The sequence below is a fragment of the Prionailurus bengalensis genome, chromosome D1, assembly GCF_016509475.1.
Source record: "Prionailurus bengalensis isolate Pbe53 chromosome D1, Fcat_Pben_1.1_paternal_pri, whole genome shotgun sequence".
In the NCBI taxonomy this organism is placed as follows: Eukaryota; Metazoa; Chordata; class Mammalia; order Carnivora; family Felidae; genus Prionailurus; species Prionailurus bengalensis.
In genome coordinates, this window is record NC_057346.1 from 71,986,076 (window position 1) to 72,005,781 (window position 19,706).

A 19,706-nucleotide genomic window follows, 5' to 3' on the forward strand; every position below is an offset into this window, starting at 1 on the left:
TCAATCATTTGCTTAATTTATTTGATTTTAATTAAATTAAACTAATTAATGCAAACTCCTGGTAGAGTTCTCAGCACTTAGAAACTTAAATAAATAAATGGAAGCCAGCATCAACGTTGTTATTACTGGCCTTTGGATGTGTGGCACACAGCCCTGAGTGGGGAGCCTCCAGACTGGAGTTTCCTTATCTGTACAATGGGCATGGTCTCTTCCAGCTCAGACATCCTGTAGCTCTATGTGCAAAGACCCTTTTTTTTTATCGTGAGCAGTGACTGGCCCCCCCTCCTGGAACCTCCTCGATCCCTTGGAAGGAGGGGGCTCGGGGTGGGGAGAGAGCATGAACAAGCTCCATGCAGATGGCAGTTCTTTCTGAATCTGGAGTCCAGAGTTTCACTGCCATACTCCCTCTCCCTGATCCTACCTCTCCCTCACCTCCCCCCACCCCGGTCTGGGCTAGACACATCCAGTCTCCCCCCTGCCCCCCACCCCCCCCCCCCCCCCCCTCTCCATCCTCAGGACAGCTTCACCTTCTGCCCACCTTCTGTCGTGACTCAGAGCAACCACTTAGCTAGTGAAAGCGCAGCCATTAAAGAAACAAATGGCTCTTTCCTGTGGCAGGGGGAGGATTAAAGCGATCAGAGAGTTCTCTGTAATGAAGACAACGAAGATGAATTAGGCTCTGAAGTGCTCACCGCCCCCTGAAACACTTAGGAAATTAAATGCCTGTGAGGCTTCCGGTAATGCATCTGCCAATGACGCCAGTGCTCTGCAGAGCCTCTGGGTCTTGGATCTATATTTTGTCCACCTCCGCATGAACATCTCGGTGAGAACCCCTCTGTCACCCCAGCAAGCTGAATACCCTTAATTTGTCTAACAAGAGCCTTGATGGCCATACCTGTCTTGCACCCACCATTGGGGTGTGGACAGCAGGGAGGGCAACCTTGGATCTGTGTTCTTTCACCCCCCTCTGCTAATCTAGGGGAGCTGGATGTGGCATCCAGAACCCCCTGCCTCACCAGACATCTGTGTGGCCTAAGTTTTCATTCTCAGGAAGTAATTTTTAGGGGGCATGCTGCCCAAGGAATCCAGCTACCGCCACGACCTGGGGTAGTGAGAAAGGGGCTGCCTCATCTCTGCCCTGCCCTTAAGGTAGTGACACTTAGGGTGACAGGGACCCAGTTATCTTGTCTAGGCCACCACAGAAGCTTTCACTGAGCATGACTTTTTATGGCCTTCAACAATTAATTGCTTTCATAGAGGTGGAGGGTTCTGGTAAACCCTGGTGGAGGGTTCATGTTTTCCCCTGAAAACATGTTGCCTGCTTGGTGTTTTAGAATGTTCAGATTTTGTAGTATTTCTGAAAACACCCTGTGAATATCGTCCTCAGGAGTCCATTACCAGAAATGCCAGTTACTAGGGATTACCATTTTGACTCACATTGCAAAAGCCCTCCATGGTTTATAAAAGCCTTTTATATATCTATGTGACACATAGGACATATTAGAAACAGCACAGGCTTTGGGTTCATTCAGACCTGAGTTCAAATCCTGGCTCTGCCTTTTCCCAGCTGTGTGACCTTAGACAAATCACTTAACCTCTCTGAGCCACAAGTTTCCTCATTTGTGTAATGGGGATAATCTGTTTCCTCCCTCTTCATGTCATTATGATGATTAGATGGCGTAATGCTCATAAAGTAGTTAGAACCAAAGTAGATACTCAGTGATGAATGGGCCTGGGGTATGTGACAGAACCAGGAACTGGGATGGATCTGAGACAGGGAATGCCAGCTTCAGGGAAGGAGAGTAGAGCCGAAAATGTAGGTAATGTGGTGGGAGTGAGTGTAGTGTGGTGCGAGTCAATGCATGTGTTGTTCCAGTCTGTGTGTGGGTATATGCAAGTTGTGTGCGTGTGTGTGCGTGGGGGCGGGGGGAGTGTTGATAAAGACTGTAAGCCACTTAAAGGATACGTTTATTTGTGTCTGGATACATATGAATATATAGCTGTCTGGAGAGGCTGGGAGGAAACCAGGTTCACAGCACCCAGTCCTGATCTGTCCCAGAGGCCCCTCCTGCAGTGCCTAGGGAACACTAAGCACAGAGCATCTGGTCGGGCATTTACATGTTCTCTGATCCTGTCAGGCACACACCCCACCTCAATGCAATCCCCAGGGACAGTCCTCTGGCCTAGTTCACCAACAGCTTGAGACCTACATCTAAGGCAGTTTTATGGCCTTGGTGGCTCTCTCTCCTGAGCCCAAATCCCAGCCCTCCTGTCTTGCCTCTTTTGGAGTGAGGGGGGCAGGCCAGGCCTGGAAGATCCCAGCGCCCGAGATTGGAAGCGCTGCGCTTGTTCTAGGACTAGGCAGGCACCCCCCTGGTCTCCATGCTTGCTCAACTCTCATTCGCCCAGGCCCCTGACCACGCCTATCAGATGAGGCAAGAGGCTCAGTAGAGAGAAGAGAAGCAGAGGGCTGCACCTTCCCTTGGACTGTGTGCCTCCCTGGGCAAAAGGACCACATCCTTCCTCTCTCAGAACCCTTCATTCTTCAACTTATGTCCCTGTCTTGACTCTTTCTGCTCTTTGGTAGACAACACGGTAGGGAGTGAAAATGGCAGGACAGGGAGAAGCGCTGGGCTCCCCCTAGAGGCTGAAAGGGATTTTGCTGGCTGGTCTTGGCTGCCGTTGACTTTGTTGCTATAGCTTTTAGAGAGTTAACACGGTGATGGCAGAAATCTGAATATTCCATCCAGCAATTAAAGAGTAATGCTAATTACAGTCATATGAAATGTTGGCCTTTTTGTCCTAATTACTGCACAGCATAAAAGCAACCATAAGTTTCCATTAAATGCATCTTAGATTTTCTGTGTTGAAAGTTCTATCACATGAGTGCACCTGCTTCTATCCAGGATAATCCTCACTTGATTTTTATAACGTATGGCCCCCATCGTGTATAGTAGAGAAAATGTTAGTTTACGATATAGAAGATAAAAGGGACGGAGATAGAGTCAGACTGTGATCACAGGCAGACATTGCTGAGGATGTGAGACAAGCCTGGCCCATGCCTCGGGATAAGTTTCAAACAAGGGTTCCAGGAGCACCTGCCGAGGGCCAGAACAGAGTAAACCTTTTTCTCTGTGTGTGTGTGTGTTGATATAAAAAGGCTTTGCCAACTTCCTTCTTACCACATGGGGCGTTTCTTCTTGAATCCATGACATGGGTGGTCCCCTGCTATTCTGGCCAATTTGCTATTCATCTCAATTTTCCTAAGGTGGTCAGTCTCTGCGAGGCCAAAAGAAAAATGATTTCAAAATACCACAAAGGTAGTGAGCACAGGGGTTTTATTTGGCTTCCTGCTGGGAGGGACTCCTTCTGCTGAGATCTGCCTCCCTTCAGGAATGATCTCCTATTAACAGCACATTTGGCAATAGTGGGTATTGCATTGGTTGCTACTCCTTGACATAATCTTTCAAGGTCTGGATATTTTCAGGCTGTTTCCCAGAGGGAAGTTATACTCATTTTATTTAACAAATGTTCTAGGTGTTTGACAAAACATTAAGTCATTTAATGCTCTTAACATTCTTATGACTTATCTAGTGGTACCTGGGTGGCTCAGTCGGGTGAACATCTGACTTCGGCTCAGGTCATGATCTCATGGTTCATGGGTTTGAGCCCCACATTAGGCTCTGTACTGACAGCTCAGAGCCTGGATCTTGCTTCGGATTCTGTGTCTCCCTCTCTCTCTGCCCCTCTCCCGCTCATGCTCTGTCTCTCTCTCAAAAGTAAATAAACATTAAAAAAATTAACATTCTTATGAATTACCTCATATATTTATCTCCTGTTGTAAGCCAAATAATGACCTCCCCCCCCCTGCAAAGCTGTCCACATCCTAATCCCCCAAACCTGTGAATATTCTACCTTACGTGGCCTAAGAGATTTTGCAGGTATGATTGAGTTAAGGATCTTGATATAGGAATATTATTGGTTTATTGGTGTGGGTAACTTATTGGATTATTGATGTGGGTAACTTAATGTAACCACAAGTGTTCTTATAGAATGAGGCAGGAGTATCAGAGCCAGAAAATGAGCTATGGCTGAGGAGGCAGAGGTCAGAGTGATGTACTGAGAGCCAAGTAATGGGAGTAGCATCTAGAAGCTGGAAAAGGCAAGGATGTAGATTCTGCCCGGGAGCCTCCAGGAGGAATGCGGCCCTGTAGGCACCTTGGTTTTAGCTCCATGAGACCCATTTAGGGCTTCTGACCTCCAGAACTACACGGTAAAATTGTGTCATTTTAAGCGACTAAATCTGGTAATTTGTTATAACAGCAATAGAAAACTAATATACCTCCGTCAATCAAGAAAGGTTAACTAATAGGCCAAGATCGTATGGAAAATAAATGACAGAGCCAGTATTTGGAACGAAGCGGATCCTTATGCTTACCCACTATGTTGCACTGCCTCTCACCTAGGGCTTGAGGCCTAGATCCTCTGTATTCACCAAATAACTGCAGAGGAATAGTGTCCTTTCGCTCAGGAGGAATAGGAGTTAATCGAAAATCATCAGACAGGATTGAATTAGCCTGGGCCAGGGGAAAACTGCCTGCCTCTTGCATTCTTTCCCCTCCGACAGCATTGTTATCATGTATCCTTGTAAACCAGTTGTCCCTAAAATCCCATCCCTGGACTTGACTTCAAGGAGAAATGTCGATCCCCCTTCCTCTCTACATCATGGTGCATACAAGGATGATTCAGGAGGGGAACTCAAAGCAGGGAATAATTGGCATTTATTCAAATTGTGCTTAATTGAATACTTCATCTGAACCTCAGAAAGCCACATGGGGTACGGGCTCTGCAAAGAGGAAGTAATTTTCATTAACGGGATCTAAATTAGTCTGACACAAAGACCTACCCATGCCTGTGACACAGTTAATAATTGCCATGTAATGAATGTGATGCTGCAGACAAAGGTTTCCTTTTCCTTTTTTATTTTGCCCTTCCTTCCTTGCTTCCTCCCTTCCCCTTTGGATCTGTATGTCCAGGAAGCATGTTTATTCATCTCTCTGGCTGGTGAACGGTTGGCATGTAGTGACTCTTTGTGGTGGGAACAGAGGTTGTGTCCCCTGCAACTGCGAAGCCAGGTGAATTGCAATCTGACACGGACTTGGCCTCATGTCTCCTTCCTCGTAAGACTTTATGCTTCTTGGGGAACCTGCCATTTTTTAACTGCATCTTCAACCCACATTTTCCTTCTAACTCCTTCCTCTTAGCCCCGCCTCCCCCCCACAATCTTAAAAGGGGAGGAAAAAGAGCATCTAAGGACTAGCCCTCCTTCACTCCCTTCATAAAGCAGCTGCTGGGGCAGAGTTGCCTTTGAGATAAAGCTTCTGGGGTAGTCTCCTGTCCCTTCCCTGGCAGCCCATCCCGGGAGTGCCTCCCCAGCCAAGCCCCTGAGCAGGTCTGAGCCACCAGGGCCTGACACACAGGGATCTGCCTCAGCACCCTAAGAACACGTGTCCCTTTTCAACATGTGTTTAGTGGGCATGGAGATAGATAGATATTCTATTAATACGGCAGACTTTTTCCTTTCTGTTTAAAAGGAGAGATTTGTTACATGCATTGATTATGCAGAAGAATATGCCAATATTGCACCAATGAAAATCTAGATAATACTTTCTGTTGGTAAACATCACATTATTATGCATTATCCAGTTCCAAAATTTAAGCTGCCTGAACTGTCCTCAGCAGACTGTCAGCTGCTGCCTCAGAGATGGGGACACAGCCTCCAGTTACAATATGCCACAAGCTTTGAAGAACCCTTTTGAGAGGGAGAGAGGACTGCACCAGTGAGAAGTGTTTTCCATTTTATTTTATTATTTGTTTTAATTACCACTCGAGAGTGCTCTCTGCTTCTGTGGAAGTGGGTGCATTTCATTTTGCCATTTACATCAGGAGCCATGTCTTGGGTGGTATCTGAATTAATAGTTAAAACACATTTTCCAATGGTGTTTTGGCACCTTACAGTTTGAGGTCTGTAAGTGGTCCCTTGATGGTCCATCCCTTAATCCAGTTTTATGCGGTGACTTCTCTCTACAACACTATGCCCAGGAATCAGGGTGGGGTGGGTTATTGGCTGCCCAGCCCATGCGGGTATAACCAAGGCTCACTGTCTCCACCTGGTGACAGCATCTCTTTACTACAGTCAGAACCCTTCAAGAATGACCGACAGGGGAAGCTTACAGAGGACAGACTTGTAAAGTCAGCTGAGCAAGAACTTTCTTACCAGATTCCATACAATACCTGACACTTGGGGTGTAATGCTGCCCTTTGATCTTACTCAGGTTCTCTAATTTCACCTTTATGTCCACTGATTTCAGATTGAAAGTAGGTGGGGTTCACTGTCAGGGCAAGAAGCCAGGATGAGCGAAACCCAATTCAGGGGAGGGGCTAGCCACGAGTCTGGCAGTTCTGACTGCATTTCAGGATCTGGGGCTAGAGGTACCCTGAGGAAAGGTGATGGGGTCCCCATCTTTACTCAGGTGACATGGTTATCTCCAGGGGGTCCTAGGGCCCTTGGTGGGGGCATCCCAGGGCCACATGCTGATGAGTGGGAACCAAGCACTGGGGAAATACATCTGGGAGGCAGGAGCCCATGAGGATGGACGAAAATACCACGGGAGTATGGGCCACATGGATGGTAAAGACTCACGGGTAAAGGAAAGCTTTGTAGCTCCCGGCTCGGCTGTCTGTAGACAGCACCACTTGGCGCAGGTGTGCCCCTTTCCTCAGATTCTCAACTCTCTTTTCCAGATTGTGACCATCTTGGCAAACATGTCTGTCCTGGAGCAGTGTGCCTCTGACATCATTCAGGAGAACGGTATGTCTTTCTGGCAGTGTGTGCGTGGCACGGATTATGTGGCTGTAAAGGACCACGTGCCTCTGTGTTTGTGTGAAGGCTTGTGTGTGTGTACATGTGTGCCTGTGTGTCTCCACAATTACATGAGTGTGTGTGTGTGTGTGTGTGTGTGTGTGTGTGTGTGTACAGCTGGGCCAACATGTAATGTTTCTTTGCTTTTGATGGGCTTTAATTCTAGTGGGAGACAGGCAATGAACGAGAAGATAGAGAACAGCGGATGATGATAGTGGCATGCAGGAAATACAGCAGCAGGGAAGGGGATAAAGTAGACCCAAGGTGAGGGGTTAGCGGTTGCTAATTTAACTAGGTGGTGAAGGGAAGACAACTATTTCGTTATGATCCAAAAAGTAAAAATCGATTCCTGCCACAGGATGCAGAGAGCCCCCTTAAGTTCAAGTTTGGACTTTAAGTCATTCCTATCACATTGGATTTGGCCTCACTTAGAGAGCTGATGTGCCTGAGGAGGGTGTGGGTGGGGGAGTAGGTCAGGGCATGCCTGATCCCCGGACCCCTCACCGGAGAGCGTCACTACCCCACCCGCTCCCCCGCTCCCACCTTGTGCCGAGGGGGCCACGAAGTCCAGGTGAGGTGGGCCAGGTTTCCTTGGCCAGGAAGCAGACCTGCACAGGCTCTGCTGGAGGATGGGTCTGCTGCCTTGCAGCTGGGAGCAAAGAGTGGCGAGGGCTTCCTGTGACTGGGAAATAAGGGAGCAATTAGCAACCGGTTGGAAACCAGAGACGCTAATGAGGACGAGTGAGCTGAGAGCCCGGGGCCAGCTGTTTCTGCTCTTGTTAAACCCCCTTCTCCCAGGTTGCCCCGCTGTTTTAACAAACACACACGTTCCCCATCCCCCATCCCCCTATGACTAATTGAAAGACATCATTTTGTGTTAATTTTATGTGCTTGAGCTAATAATGAAAAACTTCACCGAGCCAGCTGAGGCTGAGAGGCTGAGGGGTATCATTCCCTGCCTGTTCCTGCTGCACTCAGAGCCTCCTCAAGGTCAAGTGGTCAGCAGTAGTGGGTGTCCAGAGGCCTGTGGGGTTGGGATTGGAATATGTGGCCACTATAGAGGGTTTTATGGTTTACAAAGGGCTACTGACTGGCTCATTGAGATAGCAGTTAGAGACCTCCTACATTGTTCCGAGCAAATGAACAGAGATAAATCCTTGGCTTTGTCCTGGGAGGAGAGCCCAACTCGGCAAAAGTGATAACATGAAAAAGTGTGAAATCGACAATAAAATAATGCGGCAGAGGGATGGCATAGTGGCTGAGACGGTGAAAACTGGAAACACACCGGGTTTGAATCCTGGCCCCGTAATTTACTAGCTATATGACCTCTGCATTTCCATCTGCAGAATGGGAGTGTACCTACCTCATAGGATAACGTGAGGATTAATATAAAGTTTGTCAGAAGAGTATCTGGCACAGAATGGGGACTGTGCTGAGTGCATCTGCTCTTTTGGTGCAGATCAGTCTCAGGGGGCTCACTGAAGAGCATTTGAGGGAGAGACAGTACAAAGTGGGGCATAACTGGAGGGATCAGCAGTGTTGGTGACGCAGCCAGGGCCCCCTGGAGCTGAGTGAGATCCTGTGGGCTGGACCGGGCAAGCACTGTTGTGAGGACTGGGCTTTGAAAGGCAGTCCTCTTACCAGGATGCACAAGACTCTCGCATGCATTGGCCAGAAGCCTGGTGATTTTGTCTCTGTCCTGCCCTGAACTCTGCGTGAGTGTTGGTCATGGGGGCTGCACGAAGGAGGCCATCCTGGCAAGTCAGGCACTGTGGCTCCTGCCATCCTTATGCTGGGAGGCAGGCCAGGGCAGCCCAAGCTCTTACCTGTCAATCCACTGACATTAGTATCCCTCTTTTGGCTTCTCCCTCAGGAGCTGGGGCTGAGCTGGAGAGAATGTTGGGGAGGGAGCATGGTGTTGGGGGCTGGTCTCTGAAGTTGTAACCCCCAACTCTTAGGCAACTGTTCTGGCATTGAGCCTGGCCAGAACTTAGGAAACACAGTCCAGCTTTTCCTAGGCAGCCCCAGTTTGATAGCATCCTATCTTTTTCTAGATAAGACTTACAAGGTATACATTTAAAGGAAACTTGGATTTTATGAATATGAAATGAATACCTTCATATTCAAGAATACCTTCATATTCATTCATTTGATATTTATTCACCAAAGATTTGAGCAAAGCACTATTCTTAGATACTTCAGATATTTCCATGCAGGAAACGGGCACAAATCTTGACCCCCTGGAGCTTACCTGCTAGTGTGAGAAGCTCTTTGATTCTTTGTCAGGTTCCAGGTGCAAAGTGCAGGGTGGGAAAATGGCTTCTTTATGGGAACCTTAACCAGGAGTTAGTAAAATTTCCTAAGCTTGTGGCTCTTCCCAAAGTTGTCACTTTGGTATCTCCTGTTCATGTGCCCACAGGCCATAACATACATACCTCAGGACATTCACAATCATGACCTTGTCTTAGGAACATTGTGGGCATAGGGAGCCTAAAGACTATGTTCCGTTCAGTGGTCTGGGAGAGGGTTTGGAAGAGAAGTACCTTGCCCTAAGGTTAGAGTGTGTGTTGGCAGAGGTAATAGAGGTAAAAGGTAGGTCTTCTGGGTCCCTTGAGCCTATAGGAAGGAGAAATGGGTCACTTACAAGTCTCACCAGGAAGAGAAATGGCCCCTCCTCAGGACTGAATAATCTCAGGGCCATACCTAAGTAACTTATAGCCCCTGTGCATTGAGATCCAAGGGAGTTAGAAATTACATCTGGTTCAAGTACGATTCAGAGGGGCATGTGGCTGAGGTCCTAGACTGCAACCAACCTCTGTGTGAACTTGGGAAATTACTTTCTCTCTCCAGACCTCAGGTGCGCTTCTGTGAAATGGAGGGGAAGGACAGGTAGTGCCAGATCTCCAAAAACCCTCTGGCTCCACAGTCTAAGGCAGAGGTCACAAACTTAGATGCCTGTGGACCCAGACAAGTAACATAAATGGATGATACAGGCTCAGCAGGGACTGGACCAATCCTATTTAAAGTAGCAAGCTTATAATAAGTTTCAGCAAATTGTTGTCATGAAGAAATGTGGACCCAATGTCAGGTCAGGAGGGGATTTTTTTTTTTAGAAACTGACAATCTGGATTTTTATGGAAACCTTCCAATTTTCATAAGAGCGAAATTAAAAAAAATTTAGGCACTGTATGGAGCAACAAAAGAAAGCAAAAATACATCTGTGGGCCACGTCTGGTTTGAGTTCTAAGCTGGCCCGTGCCTCTGGGTGCAGGGAAGGGGGTGTGACCTGGGGCAGTTAGGAAGGATGTCCTGTAGAAGATGGACTTTTACTACAACCTGCAGGATGGGAATTCTTTAGATGGAGCATGTGAGGGAAAAGGACCTGCCATGCAGAAGAATTAGGTGACAAAGGCATGGAGATGAGAGTCAATGTGGATTTGAGTTTGGGGGACGATCAGCAGATAGATCTGGTTTCAGGAGAGGGTGGTAAGGCTTCTCAGCTACCCAAGTTCAGGGCTAAAGCTCTCAGTCTAACTACCTATACTCCTTCGGGGCTGGATCTATTGCTTATCCAGCCCAGGTTTGGGTCACGTCCCACGGAGGACTCGTCATCTCTGGACCAATCTCAGATACAGCTGCCTCAGAAGTGAAAGAGTGAGGGAATAATCAGGTTACCTGAGTTCTGATACCAGCCCCCCGACTACTGACTGTGGGACCCTGGAAAAGAGACTTCACTTCTCTCTGGGCCTCAGAGTGAATTATATTAGTACCTAGTTCATGAGACTATTGGGAGACTATTAGGGGATCGTGCATTTATTGGGCATTTAGTGCAGCATCACACATGTAATAAAAGCTCAGAAATAGCATTTGAAAAATCAAAATGGATGTCCTCCTGATGTCCCTTCTAAGTATAGTGACTTAGTACATGGAATCAGAGATATCTCCAGGGCAGAAGGAGTAAAAGATGTGGCCTTGTCCACCTTCCTTTCTGTGGTTGAGACCCCCTAAGTCTCAAGCTTTTGCAGCCATCCATGCAGCTGGCCCCGGGACGGGGCGCGGAGGGAGAGGCTCCTTGCTGGGGCAGGTCCAACTGTTCATTTTCTCCTGCCCAGGGGTCCAGCTTATCATGGGCATGCTGTCCGAGAAGCCAAGGTCTGGAACCCCTGCCGAGGTGGCGGCTTGTGAGCGAGTCCAGCAGAAGGCTGCCGTGACCCTGGCCCGTCTCAGCCGAGACCCGGCTGTGGCACGGGAGGCCGTGCGGCTGAGCTGTAAGTGCTGTGGTGGGGAGGCGGGCTTGGGGATGGGAGCACTCCTGATTTCATGGTGATGACAGATGACTCAGAGCAAAGGCGGGGCTGAGGTGAGCCTCGCTCTCTGGGTGCCAGAAAACGCTGTGATGGGGGCCCAGGGTGCAGCCCCTCATCTAGCTTGTAAGTGGGGCTGAAGCTAGAGAGGAGAGGGGCCTAGAGAGGCTAACAGTGGATAAAAAAGCAATTCACATGCAGACTTCCTGCCAAGGACCCTATTCTTTTACTCTCATTCCTTTTCTCATTCATTCGCTTATTCAGTTATTCACTCCTCATTTGTTGACTTACCCTTCGATTAGTCTGTTCACTCATTAATTCATCCTTTGGTTCATTCATTAACCACTCATTACTTGATTTATTTACTTTTAAGCCATGTGTTCCTTCAGTTAGTCACATTTACCCAACTCATATTCTCAGAGTGCCCACTCTGTGTTAGACTCTGTTCCGAGCGCTAGGTATATCGCATTGACCTGACCACAGGGGCTTACAACCTGGTGGGGTGGCAGATACGGAAAGAAAAATATGCACTTGAATGCCATAAAGCAGTGTTCAAAGCATGTCCATGGCACGTTTGGCCCACAGCGGAGGTAGCTCACATTTATCTGGGTGGGTCGAAGAATGTTTTAGCAAGGTGAGTCTTCAGCTGTAGGTTGAGGCATTATTCCAATGTGATGGTTGAGAAAGGGTGCTCCAGGCAGAGATATGAGATTAGCCATGGCATTGTCACCTATCATGTAGATATACCTGGCGAACGGCAAGAGGTGGCCCTGGGTTCTGGCAAACCTGCAGAATGTGTCTGTACACTTTTTATTAATATCTTCTGAGTTAGCTTTTTGTTTTATTTTTGTTTTTCAGAGTTTGTCAATTTACATCAAAAACAATTTACATTGAAAAACAAAATCGATTCTTTACGTTTCCTCTGTAAAAGACTAGGGACCATTAACCTCCCCAATCTGTAGTTTTCTGTAATTTAAGCTGCATTGTATTTTCCGACTGAAATAGGCAATCGGGGAAAAAATGGCATTGGGAAGTCCCACTGATAACAATGGAAACATTAAATATAGTTCTGGAAAAGTCAGAAGTACTTACACAGGAAGTTAGGTTCTGTTGCACTTTGACTAAGCTCAGGGTCTGCGGCTGTCCCTGACCAGGGACTATTCACATTCAAGGGGACAGAAAGTTTCCACTACAAGCTCCTCCAGGTGGGTTCAGCCCCCTTTCCCCAGCCAGTTGGTGAGCTGGTGGGGTCCTGGAGCTACCTGCCTCTATAGCGTCCCGTGCAGAGGGCCGTGTGAGGGAGGGGGGCACCTCTGGGTCAGGTCTGGCCAGGCCTGTCCCCATCCTGGGCATGACATTCTCATGTGTCTCACACAGGTATGTCCCGGCTCATCGAGCTCTGCAGATCGCCCTCTGAGAGGAACAGCAGCGATGCTGTGCTTGTGGCTTGCCTGGTGAGTTCTCAGTATTCCTCCGCTCCCTCCCTGGGCTTTGGGATTGCAGACCAAGGGCCAGGAGAACTGGTGATGCCTTGGTTGGCTTAAGTAAGCCATGAGACTTCTCTGCACCCAACTTTCCTCTTTAAAATGGCGATAAAGGTGTTTCGCTTCATTCATAAAACTGGTAAGAAAATTATATGAGGTCATATATGTGAAAGATGGGGAGTTGGGGAACCCCCCCACTCATACTTTTAGTAATCATAAACCTTTGAGTTTTTGAGGAGTCTTAGCAGCACATCAATACCAGAGTGGCTGGTGGCCAGAAGACTAGGTGGTGTTGGTAATGCCATGGTGTGAACTGGAATGGGAACTAGGGGATGGATGTTTCCTGCCTGTTCCCAAAGGGGCATTGTGAGGAAAGCCTTCCTTTCTCTTGGACAGAGCCCCTTTGCTGGCACTCTTCCAGCTTTCTAGCTCCCCTGTCTTTTGTGGAGTAGGACTGGAGGTGGTAGGACAGAACAGAAAGTGTGATTCACCAGGATCTTCAACCTGAACCCAACAAGGGCATCTTGGGAGGTCCCCACCCAACTTCTCCTTGCTGTTTGGGTCCACCATGAAAGAATAAACCATACCAGATGGGAATGCATGCCTAGTCTCTATATTCCTCCCTGCTGGGGCTCCACTGAATCCCAAAGCAGAGCAGCTTCCAGCTGGAAGCCAAAGGGAACAGGGAAGCCATTGTATAAACGGGCCATTTGACTTTCAGAAGGGAGTGCCAGATTCTTGGTTGGTCCTCAGAGAATGCAAGGGGGAAGCGATGGATCTGAAGACCCTTCAAGCTGTTTCACAGTAAAACCCCCTCCTCACCCCATCATTTTTTAGCTGAGCTCTTCTCATTTCTGGGAGCATCATATTGTCATAGAGACAGCAGGGCGTTACAGCCAGACACATCTGTCTTGGTTTTGCCATTAATGAGCTGTGTGACATTGGGTGGGTCACTAAGTGGTTATAAATCTTAGTCAATAAATATTTACCAAGTGGTTCTATGTGCCATGCACACTTCTAAGCCACGGAGATATGGCTGTGGGGGGAAAAAAGAAGACAAACATCTCTGCTCTTGGGGCTTTGATTCTGATACATGCAAACACCCTTAACTTTTTTGTGCCTTGGGCAATCTGGTAAAGCTTCTGTTGCCCTTCTAAGAATAATGTTTCAAATGCATAACCCAAAATATACAGAATTAAGAAGGAAACCAATTCTATTAAAATAATTATTAGAGTATTTGTATATATGGTATATTAATATACATACTTTTAATTAACACATTAAATAAGAGATAGCAGTGGGTCTAATGAGTATTGTAACCTTGACTAGCAAGGAGCATAAAGGATATTTGAAGGTACCTCCAACAAGTGTACGGGGATATGAAAGGATCTGTGATTTTTATTGGTCCACAAGTCATAGGAATTGCTGAGACTTTGTGGTTGGTTGCTGCATTCACAACTGAAGGAGAGGCTGAGTTTCAGTTGGAAGTTAATAAGCGTAATGATGTAATTTTTTCCTCCAAGTTCACAGGCCTTCTGAATTCTGTCTGGCTTAGTGTGTCAAGTGGAGAGAGTTAATGCCGGGCAAACCCAATCATTGGCCCCAACTACCATTATCTCCACAACTCGGGAAGCCCACAGGTGCCCAGCACTACAAGGCCCTGAGGCAATGGTGGGAAACCAGAAAGCTCCATTCATATATGTAGGCTTGTCACAATTCCTTTTCCATTTTTATTATTAGTTTGAAGTGAAATACACAGAAGGGCTTGGCTACCATCATCAATCACTTGAAGGACTTTCCAGTGGAAAAAGGATTACATTTCTCACCGAAGATGGGTCATTGGATGCTGAAGAGAGCCCTTCCCTCCCTAAACCACCCTCCTTGTGGTTGCTGGGCTAATCCTAATATTACAATCAAGACACTAACATGATCAGCCCTTCCATGGTTCTCCATTATCTATGGCCTACTGTCTGGCTCCAGCATATCCCTGGAGGCCTACAGGCCCTGTCCAGCTTGTCTAGAGCAGAGTGCTGTGAGCCACTATGACACTGTGCCTTGGCCCTCATCCTAAGCAGATGCCCTTTCTATGGCTTTGCCAGCAGCCTCCTCAATCTCGGACCAAAATCCCTCTCCTCTATGGAGTATCCTGGGAGGCATCTATGGCTCAAAGACAGGATGCACCTGGACCTGCTGGCTTAGACTTTTTTTTCTTCAGTAGGAAGAAAGTTATGTTTTCCAGTGTACCTGGTGTTATAAGAGGAGGCTCTTGGAATTCAAATACAGGCCTGTCTAATGCTGAAGGTCTTGACTTCTTGGCCAGGCCATCTTGTTTTCAGTCATGTTTCTCCCCCATGTCTAATGGCCCTGGTCTTGCCACCTTGGCTCATGGCAGGTATTTGTATTTCTCTCCCTCTAGTCTGGAACCTTCCTAGGGATGGGGCCCTTTTCCAGGTCTTAGTATCTCCATAGGACATTGGGTTTGTTCACTGTTTTTTGCCTTCCTGAGGGACTGGTAGTCTTGTCTCCCCACCCTTGGGCCCCAGAATTGGAGGGTGTTCTTGGTTTGGCTCCCATAAGGGGCTCCACATTGGAGTGTGGTCCCCTGGCTGCTGAGATGGGGGCCGCCAGAAGCCTGGCCTGGCAGATGGAGTTGGAGGCTACCTCTCCTGCCCTCCCCAAGGCCTTCTTCTCAGCTTCAAAGTCTCTCTTCAGGTGGAAGGAGGACATTTCAATTATCGTGTCCCACATCTGGGAAAGTGGCAGTGCAGATTGCTTTTCGCAAACAGAATTGATTTTTCCTTAATGAGACGGCTGTCAGTGGGCTGCTGGGCTTGTTTAATGCTTGGGTGTTTTCAGACTGTCTGGGAATGAGATCCTGGGATGACTGGCTGTTAACCCTCTGAGGGAAGCAGAGATGCAAAGAAAGGCTTCAGAAGGCTGAAGGGTCCTTTGAGCCCCGGCACACTGAGGAGGGGGTGCTCAGGGTTGGTTTGGGTTCTTGTCCTGCAGTCTTCCTGGGAACCCTGGAAAGATGAGGGTGTTTATTTGCCTTTGTGTTTTCTCAGGTCTATTTCTAGTTCACCCCTTCTTTTCCTCTCCCTCCTTCTCTCTTCTCCCATTTTCCCTCTTCTCTCTCATGTTATTTTTTGCTTTTCTCTCCTCTAGATGTTGCCTTCTTTCTCAGGTTTCTTTTCTATCTCTCCTTCTTTCCTTTACCCGCCTTCTTTTATCCCCGTAGTCCTCTCCACCAACTCCCTCCTCTGCCTCCCTTGCCGGCTCCTCCCCTGCTCCTACCTCCATCCTATTATCCCCCCACCCCCTGGGCTCTCTCTCTTTTTCTTTGTCACCATTTCTGTCTCTCTCCATCTCCCTCTCATGCTTGATCTCTTTTCTTTACCAGTTCATCTCTGTCTCTCTGTTTTATTTTATTTATTTATTAAAAAAAATTTTTTTTAATGTTTTATTTATTTTTAAGACAGAGAGACAGAGCATGAGTGGGGAGGGGCAGAGGGAGAGGGAGACACAGAATCTGAAGCAGGCTCCAGGCTCTGAGCTATCAGCACAGAGCCCGATGTGGGGCTTGAACTCACGAACTGTGAGATCATGACCTGAGCTGAAGTTGGACACTTAACCAACTGAGCCACCTAGGTGCCCCTGTCTCTCTGTTTTAACTATTCCTTCTTGTTCCATTTCTCTGTTGTCTCTCTTTCTCTATTTTCTTCTTGTACCTCATTCTCTCTCCTTATGAGTCTATTTTCTCCCCATTTCATCTTTCTTTGTCCCTTCCTGTCTCTTGCTTTATTTTTACCCCTGATGATGTAAAATACATCAATGGCCTCGTAGCCTCCTCTCCTGAAGATTTCTGTTTCCATCTTTGTGCCTTTTTTATAGTAATGGAATGATTTCTCCTAATTGGAGTGAAGAGGAATCAGAAAGTGCTATGGAGTTCAGCCTCTTTATTTTTTTTTTAAGTTTATTTATTTATTTTGAGAGAAAGAGAGAGAGAGAGAGAGAGCGACAGAGTGTGTGCAGGGGTGGGGGAGGGGTAGAGAGAGAATCCTAAGCAGGCTTTGCGCTGTCAGCCTGGAACTGATGCTGGGCTCAAACCCACAAAGTGTGAGATCATGACGTGAGCTGAAATCAAGAGTCGGATGCTTAACTGAGTGAGCCACCCAAGCACCCCTCAGCCTCTTTAGTCGTTAGAGGCAATCACACCCCAGGAGAGGCAGGACGCACTAGTGAGAGACTCCTGTAGTCTACTTCTTGTCACTAGGTTTCAGACCCTTCTCACTTGCCTAGAGACACATGTCCCTTTTTCTTGATCCAGCTTAGACCTGGCAGCACCTGTTTGTCCAACAGCCAACCTAGGCCTTCCTCTCTTTTCACCAGCTTGGTGGTTTCTCAGCAATAGGTATAGGCTACGAGCTCTCTGCCTGCCTTGGACTCAACGTAATAAGCCAGTGTCCTGGGCTTGCAGCATCCTGCCTGTGTGTATGGGTATGAGGGTCCTGGAGTGGGACTGCCGTGCAGTCTTGGGAAGGCCCCTTTCCCTCACTGAGCCTTTGTCTCCTTATTTCCAAGCTGAAGATCATGATACTTACCTTGTAGTAGTATCCTGTAGGGATTAAATGAAATACTATGTGTAGATACTCCCTTGCTATTCCATTTATTTATTTATTCATTCATTCATTCATCTATTCATTCATTCATTCTCTTCTGCCATTCCAGGTATTCTCCTCTCTTTGTTTCCCAACTTACACTCTCGCCTTGTTGTGTACAGGTATAAGAAGAGGGAAGGTATTAATATGCATTAAGGCATTAATATGCATTAATATGCATTGAACACTTAGTACACACTGCCTCAGTTGACCGCTAAAGAGGTCTAGCTAGGTGCACAGGCTACACTTACAGCTTCAGGTTGCTCTAGTGATAGAATTTGTTTTTTAAAGCACTTATTTTGTTTTGTTTTGAATTTTTTTAATGTTTATTTACTTTTGAGAGAGACAGAGACAGAATGTGAGTGTGTTAGGGGCAGAGAGAGAGGGAGACACAGATCTGAAGCAGGATCCAGGCTTCGAGCTGTCAGCACAGAGCCCGACGCAGGGCTCAAACTTACGAACTGTGGGATCATGACCTGAGCCTAAGTCGGATGCTCAACCGACTGAACCACCCAGGCACCCCTTCATTTTTTTTTTAACAAATATTTATTGAGCCCTGTGCCAAACCTTGTTCTACCTGCTATAGATACAGAGAAAAATAAAAGAGTCTCTATCTTTGAGGAGCTCAGAGTCTAGTGTGGGAGACAAACACCTACAAGCCAGTTGCAGCCACGGGTGAGAAGGTTGAGGTCAGCCCAGGGGCTGTGGGTGCACAGAGGAAGGAGGGGCTGTCTCTGTTTCAAGGACTCTGGGAAGGTTTCACAGAAGAGGTGATGGTTGGCCATACCTCACAGGATCAATGCACCTGCTGGCTAGAAAAGAGTGGAAGGGTGGAGAGGGACTTTGAGCTGAGCAAGGTCACACAGGCATAAAACAGGATAGTTTGCTCAGGGAGGAGTGAAATGCCCAGCGTATGGGGGCCTGGGCCGTGGTGTACATTCTGTCCCCACTCCTCCTACTCATCTCCATCTTGGTGGCAGACTCTCCTTCTCCTTCAGCTTTATGACCTCCCTTCCTCTCTCTTCTCCCACTTCCCCATCCCATGATGCTTTGTCAGAACTTTGCTGAATTTATGGCTAAATAAATAGCCCTTGCTATTCTCAGGCTACTCTAGGGACCTGGAAGCAAGGCTGTTATTCCACTGCTGCTTCTGGTGGATATGGTCTCTAGCATGAACAAATCTTGAGCTTCAATATGTCAGTCAGTTGAGCAGGTTTTTTGAATGGCAGATCTTTGGAATAACCAGATTCCTAAGGTGATTGAAAAACCAAAGTGGCAAGACCATTATTAAGATCATGAAGGCTTTCAGATGACATCCACCATAATGACCAATGTGCCAATGACACCGGATGACCAAGTGATAAGGTTACTGTAGTGACCAGGTAACCAAAAGGACTATATGACTAAGGTGTCATGTGACCAAGGTGACGATTAGCTCAAATTGACTAACAAATGAGCTACTTGTACTTCCCAGGACCGTTGAAGGAAATACATGCACCTGAGCAGAGCCTGGTCTGACCTGCATCATTTCTTCTGTTTCTCTCTAGGCTGCTCTGCGTAGACTGGCTGGAGTTTGCCCGGAAGGCCTCCAGGACTCCGACTTCCAGCAACTGGTCCAGCCCCGGCTTGTGGACTCTTTCTTACTTTGCAGCAACATGGAGGAGAGCTTTGTGTAGGAAGGGTGGGAGAGGAAAGCCATTTGGCCCCCTTCTCATGCCCCCTCTGAGTACATTCCTGCGATCAACCTGAGTACCCGTCAGCTTCCTCACCTCTTTATTTATACTTAATTTATTTTTTACATGAAATGGACAAGGGCTAAATACTCTAGTAACATCAGGCAGTCTGTGGTCCTAGGAGTCTTTTTTGTTTTTATTTTTGACTTCTGTGACTTTTCAGTTGCAGATGTTGAGATGCATAGTGACTAATATGGCAGACTGTCATGGGCGATTTCCCTTCATCTTGCTTTCTCTATTTTCACTATGTAACCTTGCCTCACTTTTCCTCCACTTTGGAACCAGGGTATGTTAACTGCCCAGCAGTCTTTTGGCTTTTTTTTCTTTTTAAGTTGGCTTGCTCCTTTCTAAAAGATTTTAAATAAATTTCATAGTTGGACAGAACATACTAGAAGGAAAGCTTTATTCTATACTAAATGAAATCATACGAAATGTGTCTTGTGTTTTCAGATTAAATTACATCTTAGACTTAAGTTCTTAATTCCTACGGTTTCATGTCACAAAATCTTTTCCAACTATTAAAACTCCATAGAGAGTCGTATTGTTTTCATAAGTGCACGAATGGGTCAAATTCTAAGGGGTTTAGTGAGAAGTCAAAGAGATTT

At 47.1% G+C, this 19,706-nt stretch overlaps 1 protein-coding gene across 1 annotated transcript in view; it reads left to right on the forward strand.

Moving 5' to 3' along the window:
• INSC (INSC spindle orientation adaptor protein) overlaps positions 1 to 19,485 on the forward strand; it is a 90,478-nt gene extending 70,993 nt beyond the window's left edge. Inside the window, exons 9-12 of the mRNA XM_043580735.1 lie at positions 6,805 to 6,871; positions 11,035 to 11,190; positions 12,604 to 12,680; positions 18,916 to 19,485. Coding sequence (XP_043436670.1) covers positions 6,805 to 6,871; positions 11,035 to 11,190; positions 12,604 to 12,680; positions 18,916 to 19,044 — 429 coding nt within the window. The 3' untranslated portion in view covers positions 19,045 to 19,485. The remainder of the gene's footprint in view (positions 1 to 6,804; positions 6,872 to 11,034; positions 11,191 to 12,603; positions 12,681 to 18,915) is intronic.
• The last annotated feature ends 221 nt before the right edge of the window (positions 19,486 to 19,706 follow it).